The sequence below is a fragment of the Camelus dromedarius genome, chromosome 7 (assembly GCF_036321535.1).
Source record: "Camelus dromedarius isolate mCamDro1 chromosome 7, mCamDro1.pat, whole genome shotgun sequence".
NCBI lineage: Eukaryota > Metazoa > Chordata > Mammalia > Artiodactyla > Camelidae > Camelus > Camelus dromedarius.
In genome coordinates this window covers 25,525,757-25,545,483 of record NC_087442.1, presented here as the reverse complement: position 1 = coordinate 25,545,483, position 19,727 = coordinate 25,525,757, and the positions used below count along the sequence as shown (strand labels likewise).

Here is a 19,727-nt window from a genome sequence, read left to right as displayed (position 1 = left end):
TTCTAAATTTAAAAAAGAAAAACAAAACAGGAAACAAACAACCCCCCCTAATTTTCTCATAATTGTTAGTGCCTATATAGAATATAATACACAAAACCATTTAGCAGATACATGCAAGAGGCGAAAGGCCGGGGAATTCAGAGGCTTCTGGTCAGCGGCGCTAGCGTGGGGGGGCCCAACATGCCCTGGGTTTTGGAGACGAGCTTGGGTAGAGAGGTCCAGCTCTATTCAGCCTCTACCTCGGTAGTGGGGACCCCAACTGGGACTGGGGGGGGGCACTTTGGCCTTGATCACTGGTGCCCCGGGTGGAGCCCAGGCTGCAAGGGCCCAGGGGGCGGCAGCGGCGGCGGCAGCGGCGGCAGCGTCGCGGGCGGCGGCTGCTGGAGAGGCGGGGACGGATCCGCGCCCGGCTCCCCGGCAGGCATGCGAGCCAGGCCCAAGCCGCTGTCGTGCAGCTTGCGGACGTGCTTCTTGAGGTCAAAGTTCCTGCAGAAGCCCTTGCCGCACGTGGGGCAGGTGAAGGGCTTCTTGTCGTTGTGGGTGTGCATGTGGAAGGTGAGGTTGTAAACCTGGTGGAAAGCCTTGTTGCAGATATTGCACTTGAACTGCTTCTCCCCGCTGTGGGTCAACTTGTGGTTTTTGTAATTCCCTGAAACAGACAAATGACAGGGACGTGGACCTGAAAAGAGAGCTTGAAAAGGGAGGAGCGGACGATCAAAGGACAGTGAGGCAAAAGGAAGAGCTGCCACAGCTCGGACAGCCGGTTCAGGGCTGCACTGCCCGCCTGCACTCCGATCCCCGAATTTATTTTTAAAACATCAACAAGGAAGCAATTCCCTCCACATTTTAATACAGCAGTTAATCCAATTATATAAAGTGAGAATAAGAGGTTAAAAAGAAATACTCCCGCTTTATATGAGCCATGCCTTTCTCTAATTCTAAGCAGACTTGCGCCTTAAGAGGTTAGAAAGGCGACACATGAGCCGGTGACTAGCTGCACTTTTCAGACCGTTTTCTGACATCCCTCGAAGCCGAGGGCTGTCGGTGAGACTACCGCGAAAGACAGCGTTCCATACCTTTTTGATGAAATCCTTTGCCACAGAATTCACACACAAACGGTTTGTAGCCTGCGTGTATTCGAGTATGCGTGTTTAAAGTAGAACTTCTATTAAACGCTTTGCCACACTGGTTACATTTATGAGGTTTTTCCTAAGCGGAAAGGAGGAAAAGCAGAGAAGTATTTTGAGTATTGAGGTATCTTGTTATTAAGTGGAGTCTTACGAACTCGAAAACAGTGTAATGCTCTCCCTCATGCTTTGGGCAGAACAAAGGCAAACAATACCCGGCATTTCCCCCTGTCCAAGCCAGCACATTTTAAACAAATCTTATGCTAAAAAAAAAAAAAAAAGTATGAGATTCTCGGCCATTTTTCTACAAACCGTTCGGAAGTAAACCAGGTGAAATAGAGACAGCTGAACACACCTGGGTGTGAATGATCTTGTGCCTGCACAGTGTGCTGGCTTGCCGGAAGCCCTTTCCACACACTTTGCAAACGAAGGGTCTGGCTCCTGTGTGCACCGGCATGTGACGGGTTAAGTTATAATGCGCGTTAAAGACCTTAAAGTTAAACACAAGTACAACAGGTTAGCCCAACAAGCACCTTGAAATCAAACCAGGCAGTGGGAGGGGAGGGGGGTGGTAACTTTATTACAAGTGTATACAAATAATTACGAAATAAGATAAACTTTGGAAGGAAGGAAGCCCCACTACCACCACCGCCAACACACTCACAGTGCTTACCTTTCCACACACTTCGCAAGTGAAAACTTTAGGCTTGGTATTAGGAGAGCCTCGGCTGAAGTCCGTGGTTTTGAATGCGATTTTTTCCGACAGAAGCTGAGCGCTTTCTTTCATGTAATGCTGCAGCTGAGCCTGGGACAAGTCTTTGAAAGCTACTCCCGAGGGGTACTTCTCCACCGCCGGGACCACCAGTTTATTCCTTTCAGCTAAATATGTTTTTGGCTGCGGGTGCAAAGGGGAACTGAGGAAGTAGGAGGCCACCGGGTGGATGTTAACGCCGGCCGCTGGGTGGCACGGGCCATCACCACGATTCAGGTAGCACAGGGCTCCCATGGCGTGGAAGGAAGAATGGTTAACCACACGCGGCCTTACCAGCTTGTACTGCTGCAGCGGTAGCGTGTCGCGGGCCAGGTCGCCCTTGAGACTCAGCGCACAGTTGAGCAGGTCGCTGCAGCTGAACGCGGGAGCCGCGGGTGCCGCTGCCGGCGCGGCCGGAGCCTCCAGACTCGCCTTCCGCGGCTCCGACCCGGTCATTCCTGCCTTGGGGCTCGTGTCGTACGCCACAGGCACGAAGGGGATCATGCAGGGGATCGACGAGTTAAGATGCAGAGGGTGCTTCGGGTCCCCCTTGGGCACGGCTCCCTGCAGAAAGTGGGGGACGGGCAGGGACTTGGGTTCGGGGGTGCGCGCCATGATTCGTTCGATGGAGAAAGCCAAGGGTTTGGAGGTGCTCATCATATTGCCCCGGGCCGGAGCAGTCGCTAACACTTTGGCAGTCGTGTTGTGGCAGCTACTGTCCATGACTGAGTCGCCAGCGTCCGTCAGCCCGCGCCGGGCTGCGCCGTCGTTGTCTTGTTCCCTGCTTGTCACAGACCTGCAGAGAGGAGGACGGGTACCATCACCACCAGTAGCCTCCTCCTCCTCCTGCCCAGCATCACCAGCCGAACCTGCCTGCCCAGCCCAATGGACTCCTGCCAGCCCATCGCAGAGTTCTTGGCGCACCAATGACTAGGGGACAATCACTACTTATTTCTATCAATAGAAAGTGTTGTGTCAATAACGCAGCCAAGATCTCGCCAATCGTTAACTTCCAAGAGGAGAAGGTAAACTAGATAATTGCTCAATTCGCTTCCAACAGTCAACAGGAAAACTTTTTTTTTCCCTTTGCAGTCAGTGACTACTTTTCATTGGTGAGTGAGGTTCCCCCGCCCAGAAGAGGCGGGGGCGCTCGCCGCAGCGCCGCGGGCCCTCCCCTCGGCGCACACACTCTCAGGCGCACACTTAGCTACCCTCCGCCCCCGCCCCCACACCTTTGCTTTTTCCTCTGTCTTTTTAATTCTCAATCTGCTTAACCAGGCTTTAGAGGCCAAGCAAATCTGAGATCAATTTTCTCGTTTAGCTCTAAATGACATCATCTAAAATCATTGTGCAAGGGCTAAATAAGGAAACACTCTAATTCAGGGGCAAACGCCGGGCTATATTTATCAAACACCAGGCTCCAGAAAGCTGGGGCCAGGGAGCCTCCGGCAGAGAAATTCGAGCCTCCCCTGCGTGGTTCCTCCGGGCCGGAGCTGGGTACGGGTCGGAGCCGTTCTGTCTCCTCCGTAGTCCTCTTTCTCTAGGGCCGAGGGCTGAGTGCTCCTGGCATCACGGAGTCTCCGCGGCCCGAACTGAGTATGGACCATTTGGAAGACGCCAGCAGGTAACTGGCCTCCCCAAACGCCCCTGAAAATTAAAGGCCGTGGGAGGCTTGCTTTGTGTTTGTGGTTTTGTAAATGCAATGCCGTGACATAAGCTTGGGAAAGGCACACTCCATCTACAAAGTTGAGGAGTTGCCAGGAATAAGGGTGTCACACCAAAAGGAACCTCGAGTAGGGCCGGACCTCCCCCCACCCAGCCACACACACATACACGCACGCACACACACAAACACACGCGCTTTTATGCGTTTCCATTGAGAACCTGGAAAGAGTAGTTCTTTAAGTACCTGCGCTCAGCTAGAGCTCTCTGGGAGCATTTTAAATACTGAATGTTGGGCAGAGAAGGAAAACAACTTATTGATTCCTTCCCCTAACCTCCAGACTGCGGTCCGCACGCCTCCTCAAAGCGGCTCAGGCGGCTGCCAGGGTGTGTATGCATCTCGGGGCGACGAGCATAGCCACCTGCCTGCGCGCCAGTCTTGGCTTCAGCCGCGCTTCCGCCTCCCAGAGAGCGCGCGGAGACTATGCCCAGCAACGCCCCCCATCCAGGCGCACTCCGGAGTGGCGCCTCGGCTGTAGAGCATAAGGAGTGTTCCCGGAAGACTCCAGTGTGGCAGCGACCCCGGCAGCGCGGGTTCTCGAAGCCTAGGCGGGCGCTGCCCGGAGCGCGCCGGGAGCAGTGGCGCACATCATCCTCGTCGCTCCCCTCGGCAAGCCTGCGACCGTGAGGAGCTTAGCCCTGGGGCCAGGTGTGCTAAGGCCAGGCGTGCACTAGCGGCTGTGCAGGGAGGACTCGGCAGCCTGGCGCCCACGCCGGGAGGTGGAGGAAGAGGGCAGAGGTGGCAGCTCTGGGCCTTGTGGTCTGCACGCCCCTGTAAGTGGCCACCCGCAGCACCCCAGGGAGCCATCTACCTGGTGAGTTACCCCGAGTGGATGCGTGTAGAATGGGTGGTGGCGGGTGCCAGACATCGGGCCAAGCGGCTGTGGGCGTCCTCTTCCAGCTGGACCTATGGAAAGGGTCTGCAGTGGGAGGATGGAAGCAAGTGGACCAGAAATGGGATAGTTGAGCCGCTGACCAATTCCACCCCCAAATGCAAAGCTGGACCCCAAACGGAGGAAACTGACCTCAAAATATTCCTTCTTTCCTACCCCATTGCCCAGCACAGGCCAGGGACCACTCTGGCTTTTCGTAGGGGTCGGCCCCGCCCCCGCCCGGTGGGCCAAGAAGGGTGGAAGCCGCGAAAGCCTGGGCTGGGAGCACGCCCAAAGCCCGACCGCGAAGCAGCGCAGCTGGACGAGTGGCGTGGAAACCCAGTTGCTGAGGAAATTGGGGAGGAGGCGTGGGTCCTTTTGGAAGTTGAAGGCAGCGGAAGGGCCAGGTCGGGGAAAGGTCTGGATGAGACCGGCCGTAGCAACGAGGCCAGTAAGTGCCTGGATTCGGGTCTCGAGGTGGCTCCGGGCTGGGAGGACAGATGCAGCGGCAGAGTAGAGCAGAATGAGGCCAGCGCAGAGCGCGGGTCCCGGGTCCGGGAAGAGGCGCCACACCCCGGCAGCACTTCGGAGCGGTTCTCGGCCCAGATGCAGTCACCCAGCATGCGCTCAGGCTGGAGATTTTCTTTCCGTTTGCTGTTGGGGCCGCAGAACCAGTCTCCTCTTCTCGCCGGCCCAGACAAAGAGCGCGGGACGGCTTTGCTAGGGGAAAGGAGGGAGTAGGGGTGTCCCACGACAGATGGGTCGCGGGTTAAGACTTTAATTGCTGCCTTTGGGGGCGGATCGGGTTTCCTTTCCTACCTGCCGCTTCCCAACATTGAAAAATCCTCCTCCTGCTGCACTTCTCCGACATAGGGCCAGGTTTAAAGAAAAAGCAAAGAAGCACGAAATAGCCCGGCTCCGGAAAGCTTTGGAGCGCCCAGCTGACTTGTTCAACTCACCCGCTTCCGGAGCGTTACCTGCCTTCTTGACTGAATGCCACCAGTTTGTTTTACGTTCGTCGCGTGTCCCTCCCTCTTCTCCCCCTCCCCCACTCCCCCCTCCTTAACGGCAAAAGAGCCTTGGTTTGACCTCGGTAAATTTCTCCTTCGTTGGACACTGAACTAAAAAGGAAAATTATTGGCTAAGGGGTATACGTGTTTTGTATGGTTAATATCTCAACCGTTTGCTTTTCACTGGTCTTTTTGGGATTTGCCTTTTTGACAAGTGTTTGAAGGTATAGTGTCATTTGAGAAACACTAATGTCGCCAAGTAGCAATTATGCCCTTCCTTTCCTAGACCTGAACTTCCTAATCCTAAAGACTAAAGAGGTGCTTTATAAATCCTGGTCTTGATATTCCAACACTTGTTGATGAGTACTTTCCATTTAAAACCTAACCCATATGTTAATTTTTAAAAATCTCTATTAAGTAAGGATTGTCTTAAAATGCAAAAATGTATTCAGAAAGGGCTTCCATCTTATTAACAAACCTATCCAGTATTTTGGGTTTTTTTCTAAACAAGTTGAAAAATAACAGCAAAACAAACAAACAAAAACCCAAAAACAAAAACAAAAACAATAAAAGCAGAGCAAATTTGACAAATTTAGCTTCTAAAACAGTTCAACACTAAAATTTGTTTATTAAAAGAGTGCAAAGGAGTCTTGTTTGTTTTGTTAATGACAATATGGAAACTGGGTTATAGTTTCTTTGTATTTTCTTGGAGAATCCTATAATCCCCCCTTTTTTCATCAGAGCTGATGATTAATTTTCCCTCCCCTTCCCAGCCATGGAAAGGCAGCATTCATTTGTCCTACCGCTTTAAATCCTCGTGGAAGGTGAGTTTAAAACGCGTGGTTTATCCTGGGTGAGATGTCCTGAGGGAAACAGAACAGCCCTTGGTCTGAAGAGACCAGATAAACTCTGAGCTAAGACTTTCTGAGAAAATAAGAAAAAAGTTCTACTCTGCTTTAAGTAATTTAAAATTCTCTTCTTTTTATTTTCCTGAAGGAATCTGATTTTGATCTCAATGATTCCTAAACTATGTTCTTGATATTACTCAAGAACTTGTATAATTTTCACAGGCTTTTAATTTATGTCCCTCTCACAAGTAAATGCAGTTTCTGGTCTAGATTATTGCAATTTGCAATAAAAGATACAATATAATAGAGCCATCAATTATCAAATAATCCATAATCTTTCATCTCTTCTTCTTTTATGTCACAAAATACTGTTGAACATTTTAAAAGTAAAAAGTGGATTGGGAAATAGTGTAACTTATCTAGCCTTCTGCCAAGTGTATTAATTCATTCCTGGTCATGCTTTTGTAAGGTTTTCAGTCCTTTCTGACAACATCTACCACCCCCACCTCTTCGTCAAAAGCAACAGTCTGCTTTATCTTTGCTTCTTCTTAGCTCCTGAAAGCTAAAGGAGGGAGATAAAATTATTATGATCACTCCTCACTTTCCCAGGCATTCAGATTCATCCACACTTTTTCCTATTTAATAAATAGCACCAAGGGCAATGTACCTTTCTTCTAGAGGAGGAAAAACATTCCTAAATTCTTCTATAGTTTTGCTCAGTCTTTATCTCTGACTGGTCTTTTGTTATTTCTCATGTGTGTTGGAGGCTGGTGATGGAATAGGACATAAATAGGAAGGGTCTGCAAGGTTCAAGGAAAGAATCTCATTGAGTTCCTCTGATTAGTTCATGAATACACAGTGGGAGCTAACTTTCCAGTACATGGACAAGTACATGGGCCACGAGTTCAGAATTAAGGCTACTTCTTTTGTTTTTTGTTAGTTTGGTGGCAAAGAAAGAATTCTTGATAATTTCATATAGCATGTGAAAAGCAGGAAGTATCATAGGTTAAGACTGTAGGATACCTCAGTTAACTCGTGGGTCCCTCTTTTCTTTGGGATTTGGAGGAGTGGGAGAGTCGCTTGTTGTCTGTCTCTAGGTCTTTGTTGTTATTATTTCTTTCGTTTAGGATTTCCTTTAAACCTAGTGAAATCATTCTTCTCAAAACAGCTTTTACATATTAAATCACTGTGTAAAAATAAATGAAAAGCCCCAAAGGTGAGAGCTGGTAACGAGCTGGCAGGCATTACAGACGCTGATCACCTGCCTTGGGTCTGGTTCTGCCCCTCCACTAATGCCGGATTTTTCTCACTCATTCCCACAGGCCTGTGAGGTGTTTTCCCTCCAGACTGCCAGCCTCCGACTCAAGGCTGGACTTGATGGAAAAAAAGAAGTTTATAAACAAGCAACCCAATTTCTCCAACTTATTTGAGGAGTGCCTAGAAGTCAAGCAACAAAAACCAGCGAAGTTTTGCTTGCAATTTACAACGGTGTTATTGAAACCCGGGAGGTGAACGATCAGAAGAGGACACCCAAGTATGCTCTCTTGCCCTGCACTGATAGCTGGTTATGCAACTGGCTGATCAGCGTTTTGCTGCAATCCCCAGACAGTTTTTAAACGTCATTTTGTAGTCGAAATAAAAACTGTATTTAAATACACAGCACGACTCCTTCCTTGCTACAACCCATGAGGTTTAGAGTTTTAATGTTATTTTCAAACTTTCTTCCTTATCTCTCACGAAATAGAAGTCGACAGTGGCAATTCAAATAACACAGAGCAAAGAATGAGCTTTGAGGAATGGAGAAGCAATCGAAGTAAATCAAAATCCTTGAGCTAGAAATCTCTGAGAGCTGTTTATAGATTCAGTTACCTCCCGGACCCTGGCCGCCGGAGCGCCCCGCGCAGACCCGCTGCCCTCAGCCGCCTGGGCCTCCATCACCGCGGCGGCCTCGCGCTCCCTGCCCTGGCCTCCGAGGGAGACTGCATCCCGCTGCCGGCGTGGGAACTGGGGCGCCCGCCTTACTCCCGAGGCGCTGACCCGAGCTGAGCCAGGTAATAGAAACGTGAAGTGAAGCAGAAAAACTGGCCACTCTCCCCAGCCGGGCTTTCCACTCATTCGCTCTTGCTCAGGCGTCCCAAAGAGTTAAAATGTCGTTGGCAAGACCGAGGGCCACCGGACTCCGCGCGGCGGCCTTGGAGGGGCCCGGGGACGGGGTCTCCCGCCGCCTGGCAGGGGCTGGGAGCGGGAGCACCACTCCCGGCGCCGGCCTCCCGCCCGTTCCGCGGTGCGGTGCGCGTCCAGCCAGGCTCCCGGGCTCCGGCGAGGCCTCCCGGGTGCCGGGTTCGCTAGCCCCGCTCGGTCGCCGACCTCCGGCCTTGGGGACCACCGCCGCCACTGCTGGCTCCGCGGCCCCTCCAGGGTGCGATCGCGTTCCTCCCCCTCCCCGTGCACCCCCGCGGATCCGGCGGCTGCTCCATCCTCCTCCCCTCCGCAAGCCTGCGAGGGGGGGGGGGTGTTTCCAAAATCTTTGGGAGAGGGTTGGTGCCGGATCGGGTTTAAAGACCAAGTTAACAGATGGCGGAGAACTCCTGTTTGAAAAGTTTTTGAACAGAACATTCGGTAATAGACTTGCTTTGACGACTCCGAGTGTTACCGAAGGGTCATTTAATTTAGATGTCAGGCGAAAGAAAACAGGTCTGACGCTGTGGCACGCCCAAGAAGGAACTAGAGCATCTTTTTTATTAGTTTTGCCTATCATTTTGAGTTTCCCAGAAAACACTTTCTTAAGCCAAATTTTAAAAGGGGGCGAGGGGGAGGTACCTCTAAGTTCTCCAAAAACCTTTCATGTCCATTGCCCTGTACTGTATTTTTGCGCCCACCTCTCTGACCCCGCGAACCCTCCCTTCGAAGCCCTTTGGCGTGTACTTAGAATTAGTTGGTGTCTCTTGACGGTCGTAGGAATGCAAGAGAATTTTCTAACTAGATTCTTCTACTTTAAGACAGTTTCCTTCTAACTTTCCCTCTTGGCCCCACCTTCCAATTTGTCCTTTTATGCTCGTTCCTCAGCTCTCCCTGTCAAGTCCTTCTTTTTTCCCCTCAAAAGAGGGGATGGGACGGCTGTCCACATAGCACAATACCCCGGCGGCCACCTCCAGCTGGTTTCCCCAGTTCTGAAGAGGAGGAATCCAGCCGCTGGCCGTCCCACTTTCCTCAGTGGGGGTGGACACTCTTCTGCGACTCCCCCCACCTCCCTTCTGGGGCCTCTCTCAGACCAGATCCTACAGGCATTGACCCTGTTTCAAGAGTTGAGCTGTAACATCCGCGCCGAGAATATCCCCAGATGAGGCTTGATTCGTCATTAAGGAATCTTACTAACTTTTACCATGTTAAGTTAAATTATTGTCTTCTTAGTTTGAAGTAATTTGGAAGTTATTTTTCTTTTTCTCTTCCCACCGACTCCTCTTTAAGTTCAGTTGATTTTTTGAGTTTCACTAACAGTGCTGCCCTCAGTTTCCCAACAGTCTCCCAGAGGAGGAGGGTACGGAAGAGGGTACCAGAAACACCGCGAAGCTAAGCACCCGGCATCCGCGTGAACACTGGCCGCAGGGGAACAACATCCCGCGGCCCCGCGGTGACCTCGAGGGCCGGACCGCTGACGTGGCGAACGCGGCCCGCCATGGCTCCCAGGCCCGGGGCGGCAGCCCTTCAGCCCTGCCGACCCTTGGGGTCGAGGGTGAGGAGGAAAGCTGGGTCCTTGTAAAAAGCCGGAGGAAGAAATGGGCTGTGAACCATTCGAAGACTGAATCGGGTCGGTTCCTGCTGCAAGTGGAGGGGGGAAAAAAACCTCCTCCACCTAACCCTGTGATTCACAGCTTCTCGGAAATTTACATAATACAAGGGCGTAGATGTAAACCTAAAGGACAAAAATAATAATTCGACAACGCATATCCCATTTTCACACCATGGGCCTGGATATGTTCCCGGTGCTGGCACATGAGCTGGCTCTCCGAGCTTTTTACTCATGACGGAGAGTAACTGAACTTTCACAACACTGTTGAAAGGAGAGGCAGAGAGGGAGGGAAAAAAAGGGAGTGGGGGAGAGAAAGAGAAACTGGTTTCAGTGACGCTGATTTAGATTTCCCACTGATGACAAATGAGCTTTAAAAATTGAGAGCATATGCTGTGTTCAAAAGGCAGTGGACTTGATAGTAATTGAGGTCCCTCACTTTCCAATGGATCGGTTTCCCCCCTTTTATTTGGCTGACATCGACCTTATTTGAAAAGCAAATTCATTACACTTTAATATTAACAGGAAATTCCAACTTATTTCCCTAGGTAAGTGAAAGGCCACAGTATCTACTGAAAGAGAGGCCTCCAGCAGTCAACAGGGCTCCAACTGGCCAACTTGAATGTAAGATAGAAAAGTAAAACGTGGCAGCTACAAAATACACGTGGTTGCTGTCCTTGCCTTTCGGATTCGTTTTTTGATGTGTCCGTCCCCCCACCCCATTCCCCGGCATTTGAACTCAGATACCGCTAGTAAATTCAAATTCTGGAGCCCCGCTGGCAGGATTTTCTCATTAATTTCCTGTGGAACACGGGGCAGGGGGAAATCCAAGGCAAGGTTTGTGGGATCCCAGCATTCTCTTACTCTAGCGCGAGGCCCGAAGCAGTGCAGGTGCCCTTTGGTTTCGCGCTGCGCCTCTGCCAAGTTTGTCTGGCGTTCAGTCCATCCGCGCGCGGGTGAGCAATGGAACCCTCCCCTCTTGCTTAGTTCCAGAGGTGATGGTCACTAGAAATAGGAAAGAGGAGAGGCCTTTCTTCTCCCATCTCTGTAATTTACTGTTATCCCAGCTTCCCCTTTAACTGCAAAACCCATGTGCAAAATTGGCTGCGTTCTCAAACATTCAATCCACTCCATCAGTAGTCTGCAGTTATTTTAAATTAATTTCTAGAGCTTTTAGTTAAACTTGTATGGACAGGAACTTAAGAGGAGAAAACACCCACTTTTTCAAGTGTGCAGAGATTTCTGCCTCCACTAACCCCTCCCACTCCACATTGCTGCCGCATAAAGGGTAAATAAAAATCTTCTTTCCTCCTCTCTATCCCTTACTATCCTTTTAAAACTGGTTTCTTCAATTATCCATTGAAATCTAAAACAACATTTCCCCTCTTCTAAGAAAATCTTTTTGTTAAGTACCCCTACCACCCCCAGACATTCTGAGGGCTGAAATAAATGATGCATTTCCTGTCCTATTTTGGCCTCCTTGCCAGGGTGTGCCAGCCCGGGGAGGGCACACAGCTCGTGGACTCCTTGTTAACCCCAATGGATGGTGGCAGTTCCCTTTTTCCTTGAATTGTTTTTTTGTAAAATGGGACTACATCAAAGCCAACTTCATTCTTGGGAGGCTTTGAGATTGAAAAGAGATTTAAAAATGAAACCACTTTACATATAAAAAGCTATTCCATCACCTTGTTAAAAAGTTAAGCTATAAACTTTTTCAAAATATTTTTCAGACAACTGTATTTAAAAACAATCCTTCTGCTCAATGATTTGCTTTCTGATTATATACATGAAAATGTTAAAGTACACACAAAGAATCACATTTGATAAACTATTTTTCACCACCTTGAGGATTTTCCTTACCCCTGGGGGCCTGCTCTCCCACATCCAGTCTTGAGTTCCCTGGGGACAATTTCTTCTGTAGATTCACAAATTAACCTTTCACAAAAGCTTTTTAAAAATCTCAATTTGATTAAAGCAGATTTCATCTCTTTAGAAGATGTTATGCATTTCTAAAATTAATCAACTTTTGATAGACTATCCTAATTATATGAAAGAACACACCTAGCAACCACCCAATGTAATTAAAAAAAAACAAAACTGAGGAGTTTGAATGAATGAGCTTATTCAATACAGTAACTTTGAAGTATGTTTTAAAAAATTATTACCCAGATTGGGGGTGGGGTGTTGGAGTGAGGGCCCAACAAAATCCCTCCCCTGACATACTGGTGCTACCCAGGCCTTCCCCTGTTTCATTTTCCACTTTTTGAAATCCAGTTCTGTTGGATTCTGACCTTTCACTAGTGGAGCCCCTTTTTAATAAAAACTTTCCTACCTTCCTGCTAAAATCTCCTCCCAAAGTTGAGATTGAAAAGAGATTTAAAAATGAAACTACTTTACATATAAAAAGCTATTCCATCACCTTGTTAAAAAGTTAAGCTATAAACTTTTCCAAAATACAGTTTTGCTTCCTTGACATTTTAAGGACATACCCTAAACAACAAACTTCAGCATTTAAAGTTTTCTTTCTGCCAATCACACACAAGAGAGGTGTTGTCTGTTGGGTGTCAGGAAGGAGGTAGTGGTAAAGGGCAAACCAGAATTGATTTAAAGCAGAAAAAGAAATAATACGACACACCACTTTCAAGTATTGTGAAGGTGCATATTGTGTGTAGGGGCTCCATTAAACAAGCCTGTGCCGCGTGCTGCCCAGGAAAGAGTATCCACTCTGCCTGATGGTTCTTGAGTTTGAAATCAGCTCTTCACTTCCTCTCTGACCAGAGAATCCCTGATCCTAGGGATGGACAATATAAAAGGAGATTACAGACAAATCTAGAATATACTTATTGGCTGATTTTTTCCAATCACATGCAAATAAGCACATAAATACAGCCACACTTAAGAAAAGTTGCAAAGTACAGGAAGATTAAAGGCAAAGTGGTATTCTGGATAGGAGGGTGGGGGTGGGGAGGATGAAATCCTGTCTCCTGGGTCTGGAACTCAGGAAGCAGCAAGCAGGTTGTTTTAAAGGAATGATGGGGATGGGGAACATCCCTTCAGTTTAAAAAGTAGCTCTAGTCTTGGTACAAAGCTGGGAGAGGTATCTTTCCTTTTGGTGAGTGATCAGTTTCTGCTTCTTAAGGCCGCCGCGTGTCTGGCCCAGCGCCACCAGGGCTTCCATTTCCCTTGCTATGGACATCCTGGAGTGTGACCTAGGGGAGCCTAGGTCTGGGGGCAGGACTCCGTGCTGGCTGTCGTCCTCAGCGCCTGCCCTTTTGCTCGGCTGCCAAGGCTGAGGCTACCTTGGGGCACGCTGGGGCGGCCTTCAGCCTCCTCTGCCTCGGTCTCCGTTCCCTTTCGCATTTCCCAAGCGCTTTCTGTGGGCGCATCTCTGGTCTGAGACACAGGATGCCATTCTAGTCCTCCTTAAGCTTTGGAAAACATTAAGGAACATCAATCTGCCCCTGAAATTCTCTTGAACTCAACCTACTGGGCACAGGCCGAGGCCTGGAATTTCTCGCTTGTGGGCTTGTGGTCTGGCACCTCCCGATCAGATCATACCTGTGGTTTCAGAACCCCTGACCAACAGCATCCCCATGTGGACCCAAAGATGTGTCTCCAGCTGTCTCCCCTCCCAACCGCAGCTCCTGGGGCTGCTCTCATAGTGCTGGCCCTTTCTGGAGTCCATTCGACTTGCCCTCCCCATCTCCTCTCCTCCCACTAAGCTTGGCCAGATAAAGTCTCCCGGATCTGGACAATTCTAGCCAGTCCACGCACTCGTCAGGGGCGGGGCTGAAGATCCGCAGAGCTGACTGTGATCCAGAAGGACCCTGTGACAACCCGGGGAGAACCGGTGGTGAGAGTGGTAGTGTACGTTAGCCTCTCAATTTCTTCTGAATCCACCCTTATACTGAGAAACAGTTAACAAAGGCCACAACTTACATGCCTCTAAGTCTCACAACCACCTTCTTTACTGAGTGCCCACTTTACAGAGAGGTTAAGTAACTTGCCCAAGGACACAGAGCTCAGACGCGGGGAAGACGTGTGGCTGCTGGGACTCAAATCCAAGCGTTTCTGGCTCCAGGTCCCCCCGCCCCCCCCCCCCAGGCCCTTTCGCGTTCCTCAGGCTGCATCACGCGCTCCCGGTTCTGAGTAGTTCTTTCTATTGGGGTCTTTTGCGTTTGGGAAACACATCAAATTCTTGTCTCACTTTCTTTCTCTGGGGAGAACACGCGCACATTCCACTGCCTCCTTCTCTTTTAAAAGCGGCCACATACTGCGCGCTGATAGACCGTGGTTGACCGTCACTCGTGACTTCCGGAACCCACGCTCAGAGCTTTGCGCTCACAGCCTGCGCGCGCCTCTGCTCCGTAACACTGCGGAGAAGGGCAGATTAGGGCAGGTCTGCACCCCATCTTCCAGCCCGCGCTGGGGGAAAGCCTCTCAGCTCCCAGGGGTGGGGGTGGGGGTGCTTCGGGGCCATCGCTGCTGCGCGGTCCCAGATGCTGTTCGCCTCTGCCCGGCCGCTTAGGCCCCTGCGCTCGACTCCATCTGCAGCAAAGTACCAGGGCCAGCTGAGCCGCCAGCCTTTCGCGAAGGTTCCTGCCGGTCCAGTGCGCAAGACTAGAAGGGAGAGAGAGACCCACGCCCCACGGCGTCTCCCTGCATAGTACCAGGGAGGGAGTGGAGAGGGAGTCGGGGCCCAATGTGAAGGCGGGACGAACCCTGTCCTCCGGAATCCCCACAAACCAGGCCTCAGATCTCCGCACAAAACCAGCCAGGGTGGGATGGCTCGCAGGCTGTCAGCGGGACTGGGGTTGCGGTGAGGAGCGAGCGCAGAGCGCGCGGGGCCAGCGGCGCGTGAACATCTCGCAGGAACATCGATCTGTCACCTCCCTTTAGGGACCTGGACTGGGAAATTTCCATTATCTCTATTGGGAGTAAGAAATAAAAGCGACCAAGCGCTTGCTCTAATGTTTTCCATCAGTCCTTCTGCCAAACGCGTGGCGGGAGGGGTTCGGAAGGCGGGGTCTGCGCGGGGTCACCTGCCTGGGGTCCCCGCGGGCTTTCGCGGGGTGGCGCGGGGAGCGTCCCTCTTGGGAGGCTGACCGCGGCAGCGGGAAGAGGTGTCGGGGCTCAAGGAGTGGCGACGGCCGAGTGGCGGCTTTCCCGCCAGGAGCGCCTTCCAGGAGCTCAAGGACCCCCTCACCCACGGTCGCCGCGGGGCCAGGCCGGCTGTGACCCTGAGGGGCGCAGTGGGAGCCCCGAGACACTTTGCACGGGCATTTATTGCAGAAGTAGCGGGAAATCCTTTCTCCGGAGCGAGGGACAATGAACAAGGACTAAGGGGAATTCAAGTGGAAAAATCCGTGAATGGAAGAACGACCCACAGCTGGAGATGGGAGGTGTACATTAAGCTCTGTGTACATTCTTTCTCTTTCCGGGAAGAGGCATTATTATTATTTTTCTCCAACAAGTGTTTGGAGAAACTTTCCCTCTAGATGTGTTAACAAACCCATTCCTCTTGGACATTAAACCGTATTAGTTATTTTCTCCTGCAACACTCACCAAACTGTCCAAAGAATGTACTTTTTGGCCCTTTCCCCAAACCTTTTAGGAAGGGAGAGCTATTTCTTTTGAGTTAAAAATAATTTTCACTTCAAAAATTGTGCTACACTTGTTAGGTTTTCAATTAAATTCCTTTTTAAATTTGTGTGTGTGTGTGTGTGTGTGCGTGAAAGAACAGCACTTGGCTTCCTTTAATAGACAGATGCTTGGGCATTCACCCTCACAGTTACACACACCAATGAACAATTATTAAGTCATTTCAAGCAATTTGCAGTTATGTTGAGGAGCATTTCTGGGCAAAAACCCAAAAATGACTATTCATTCTTTTCAAGTGACTTTATAAATTTCTCTCCACACACCTTTCTGCGGCTCAAAGGTTAGTCTGCACGGTCCTCATAAAACTGTGAGCATCTCCACCACCTACCTTGGACTGCTATTGTCCTCCCGGTGCAAGCCAGTGGAGGTTGGAGTGGGAAAGCTTTTAGAAATCTCCTAGGTGTACAATGGAAGGAGCAGAGAATTTCCAAACCTGTACAGAAGCTACAAGAGGCTGACCAGCAAAGAAGGCCAGGAGGTAGGTTAAACAGGTCAGGTCAGCAGCGAGACCCTCCTGGACCCAAGTACATTCCCCTGCAACACATGCTTTCCCTTTTATTTCTGAATTCTATGATCTAGATATTTCTTTGAATATATATATATGGCTAAGGAGGTGGGGTCATCAGTTATTTGTACTTTAGGACAAAATGGGCCAATTACTCTAAGATAAGCTGTATCAAAGAAACAGACATTTTATATAAAGGAAAAGAAAGGTGGGTAATTTCCAAGCACAGAGCAATTTGATCTGTGTAGAGCAAGCTTGGGGAGGGTACCATCGGGGAGCTGAGGGTAGCAGGATGTGACTGGACACCTGGGGGCTTGAAAAAAAGCTGGCACTGGCGTGAGGGTGGAGTAGAAAGGGAAGGACAGCATTCCAAGACAAACTGTCTTTCAACAATACTGAGCTGGTAGGGTCGGTCTCTAATCCAGGAAAGGGGAAGAAATTTCCTTTCACGTCTATCTTGTAGCACAAGGTCTTGACCCCCTCCCCAGGACCCCGAACTGAGCCAAAATAATATTATACAGTAACTGTGGATTAAATAGATTTTTGTGGGCTAGTCTGGGTATCAAGGTACCAGGAAAAAGTGTGGAGGTCCAAGAAGTTGTTTCACTTTCAAAGTTCAGGAGCTTAGGTTTACTTATGGGGATCCCTCCACGTATTTTGCATTAACTTACTTCATTTAAAAATTACTTATGAATGAAAAATGCCAGCATAGTTTTGAAAAGATATAAAAATTAAAATTCAAAAATAAGTTACAATTCAAAATTGTAGCCAGAAAATACTTCGGGGGAAGAAAAACTGTTAATACATCAATTGCTAGTTAACATTACTAGTATTCCTAGTATGACTTATTATTAGTTAACACTAATTGCTAATGTTAACTAACAATATATGATAGATGAGTATGTACTCAACATTACCTTTGCTATGGAAATATGCTGTCATAGTAACTTAATTCTTTTAACAAATGTGTGTGCCTACTAGGTGGAAAGCAGTGTTAATGTATTTTACTCATTTGATTGTCAACAAACAAAATAAACAAAAACACAGAGCCAACTTGTTGAGATGTTTGTAATGCTGTGAACACTTTTTTACTGCATTTAATTTATACAAGTCTAATAAATACAGAAGTGGTTATGACCAAGTGGATTTTTATTGCCTGCAAGCTGTTACACTTAGAAATAGGAGAATATGGTATGTTGACGGCAATACACTTACTACCTCACACTTTGGGATTTTTTTACACTCAAAAGAAGAAGTGTTCAGAATGGAGCAAGACACAAGCCCATTGGAAAATCTAGTCTATATTTGGGTTTGGTGATCCTTTAAGCCCAGGAGTACACCTGCAGACTAATTCAGAGTACTAAGAACCAAGGTTAAAGTTTTTACACACATCACAACAATGGTAAATTACCTAGGAAACAAACATTGCACATAAACGATTAAGTGTCAAGTACACACCATTTTAACAAGGGTACAATAGAGCTGGCGCAGTGATTAGAAGTGGCTTGTCCTCACAATGTTGTATTATGAGAAACACGTATCTCGCTTCACACAGAGGACATTACTTTGATGTAATTACAGGAAAAAAAAAGTCACATCTTCTTAAAAAAAAAAAAAGGTTCATGTTCCAATTACAAACAGAGCCAATGTCATTTTAGGTCAAGCTACACAAAAAGGCTGATCTTCAAAAAAATAACTGGCATTTTCTCCTTTAACTCTGCTTCCAGGTTAACTTTTTATGTAGAGTGAGTTATAAGCATTTTCATTTGGTCCAAACAATGTCATTACAAGGACAAGGTACAAAAAAAACGTCAAGGTTCTCCTTCCTTCTACAGAGCTGCGTGTTATCAGCCTTCTTCTTCTTCATCGCTGTCTTTCATTGTAATGCCCTGAAGTCCTCCTCCTTCTGAAACCGAAGCTGTAGCCTCCTCTACTGTTAACCGTCTGTGCAGGGTATCATAGGTCTTACTGTTCAGGGTGCCTTCCAACACACCCTGCAATCGGAAGTCCCTATAGGTTTTCTGGAGGAAGGAGAGAGGATTTGCTTAGATCCCTTATGGATTATATGTCTAAACATATATATATATATACACTCAGCAATGATCTGGGGCAATTCACTAATGGATTCAGATTGTAGCTGCCCATGTCAATCATCTTGCTGGTGTAGTTCTGGGGAGAAAATGAAATGAGAGCCTTTGGATAGTGCTATTCAAACCAGAGTTACTCTGAGTAGATCAAAATGTAACTGTCTGAAGACGAATAAGCCTTTCCCCAAAATACTACTAATTGCACAGAATTTACTATTTGAATAACTTGTAACAAAGGTAAAATAATATGTACTTATGTACACTTTCAATATGAAGGAATTCTTAGTTTTTCAATTGAAGAGCCTTTATTTTGATATTAAAAACACATTACATTTTATAAAATGCATTAGCTTTCAGGGGCAGGTGTGTGGAGGGAGAGGATTAATCACTAAAAGAAGTTTGCATTTTTGGCATTTGTGAATTGTAAAGTTTATTTCTATGTACACTGAGTAAATATTTGTGTACCTCTAAATGTCTGTATGAATTTTGTCCTTTCCTTTTGAAATTGCCTAAGAATATGATGTGTCGAATTCTGGCATTAAGTTTCCGTTAGACGGGCTAATAAAATAATACTATTTACTTTCTTTGTGAAACAGTAAATTATTATTTGGTACATTATATGTCAAAAATAGAACAAATACCATGTTGTTGTTTACATAGCCTAAAAACAACGGGAAAAATAACAACAAAACGCTGGTCTCTGGGGCCCTTAAGATATACAACCTATAAAACTTCCCTATTTCACTTTCTTCCTCAAGTGAGACTCTTCATACATGATTTTTCTAGGACTAAACAAGGCTGGTATTTAATATTGACCTTTAAAGTTGTAAAAAAAAAAAAAGTGTAGAATTAGTTCAATGGGGAAACAAACCACAAATGGAGATATTCCATTCTGTAAAGGCACTTCTAAGGCCATTTTTAAACTTTTTTTTTTTTTTTTTTTTTGCTGTGCTATGTTAGATTAAGAATATTGAACAGCCAGATTTCAAAGGACTGGCCCAAAGTATTAGTACATGTCAATGCGCCATTGTTTTGTTCTGTTTTCACTGTTGAATGATTGCTCATGGTCACCTTGAGGGTTTTTGGGCTTTTTGTTTGTTTTGGTTAGCACTTAATAGATGAAAAACGTCAAGGAAGAAGTCCTTCCTGGCCCAATGTTACAACCCCAATAGCTGGATATTGACATTAAGGGATGCTTGATTTCACGCCACACAATTAAACAGAAAATATGACAATATTCAGACACTGTAGCTGAAGGTGCTTATTCACGAGAGGTAGGAAGTGCTTATGGATGGCATCTTAATCCCTGTGATACATACACGCCGCCTCCTAACAGACTTCTGGGAAGCAGCAGAAC

The 19,727-nt window shown here is 47.8% G+C and overlaps 2 protein-coding genes across 9 annotated transcripts in view; both read right to left on the bottom strand.

Moving 5' to 3' along the window:
• Nucleotides 1-280: 280 nt before the first annotated feature.
• On the bottom strand, nt 281-2,768 carry FEZF1 (FEZ family zinc finger 1). Its single transcript, XM_010975600.3, has 4 exons — nt 1,801-2,768; nt 1,483-1,617; nt 1,077-1,209; nt 281-649 (listed from the first exon to the last, which is right to left on the bottom strand). The coding sequence occupies exons 1-4, from the start codon at nt 2,599-2,601 to the stop codon at nt 291-293; spliced, it is 1,428 nt and encodes a 475-aa protein (XP_010973902.3). The 5' UTR covers nt 2,602-2,768; the 3' UTR covers nt 281-290.
• Nucleotides 2,769-17,340: 14,572 nt separating this feature from the next.
• CADPS2 (calcium dependent secretion activator 2) overlaps nt 17,341-19,727 on the bottom strand; it is a 449,325-nt gene continuing 446,938 nt past the window's right edge. For all 8 annotated transcript variants that reach the window (XM_064487396.1, XM_064487392.1, XM_064487395.1 and 5 more), the window contains one exon: nt 17,341-18,304. In XM_064487396.1, the coding sequence (XP_064343466.1) occupies nt 18,131-18,304 (174 nt within the window). In that variant the 3' untranslated portion in view covers nt 17,341-18,130. The remainder of the gene's footprint in view (nt 18,305-19,727) is intronic.

Coding starts and splice junctions, on each gene's coding strand:
- FEZF1 (XM_010975600.3), bottom strand. CDS start 2,601: ATGGACAGTAGCTGCCACAACACGACTGCCAAAGTGTTAGCGACTGCT. Junction 1,210..1,482: donor ACAAGATCATTCACACCCAG/GTGTGTTCAGCT, acceptor CTTTCCGCTTAG/GAAAAACCTCATAAATGTAA. Junction 650..1,076: donor CAAAGGATTTCATCAAAAAG/GTATGGAACGCT, acceptor TGTCTGTTTCAG/GGAATTACAAAAACCACAAG.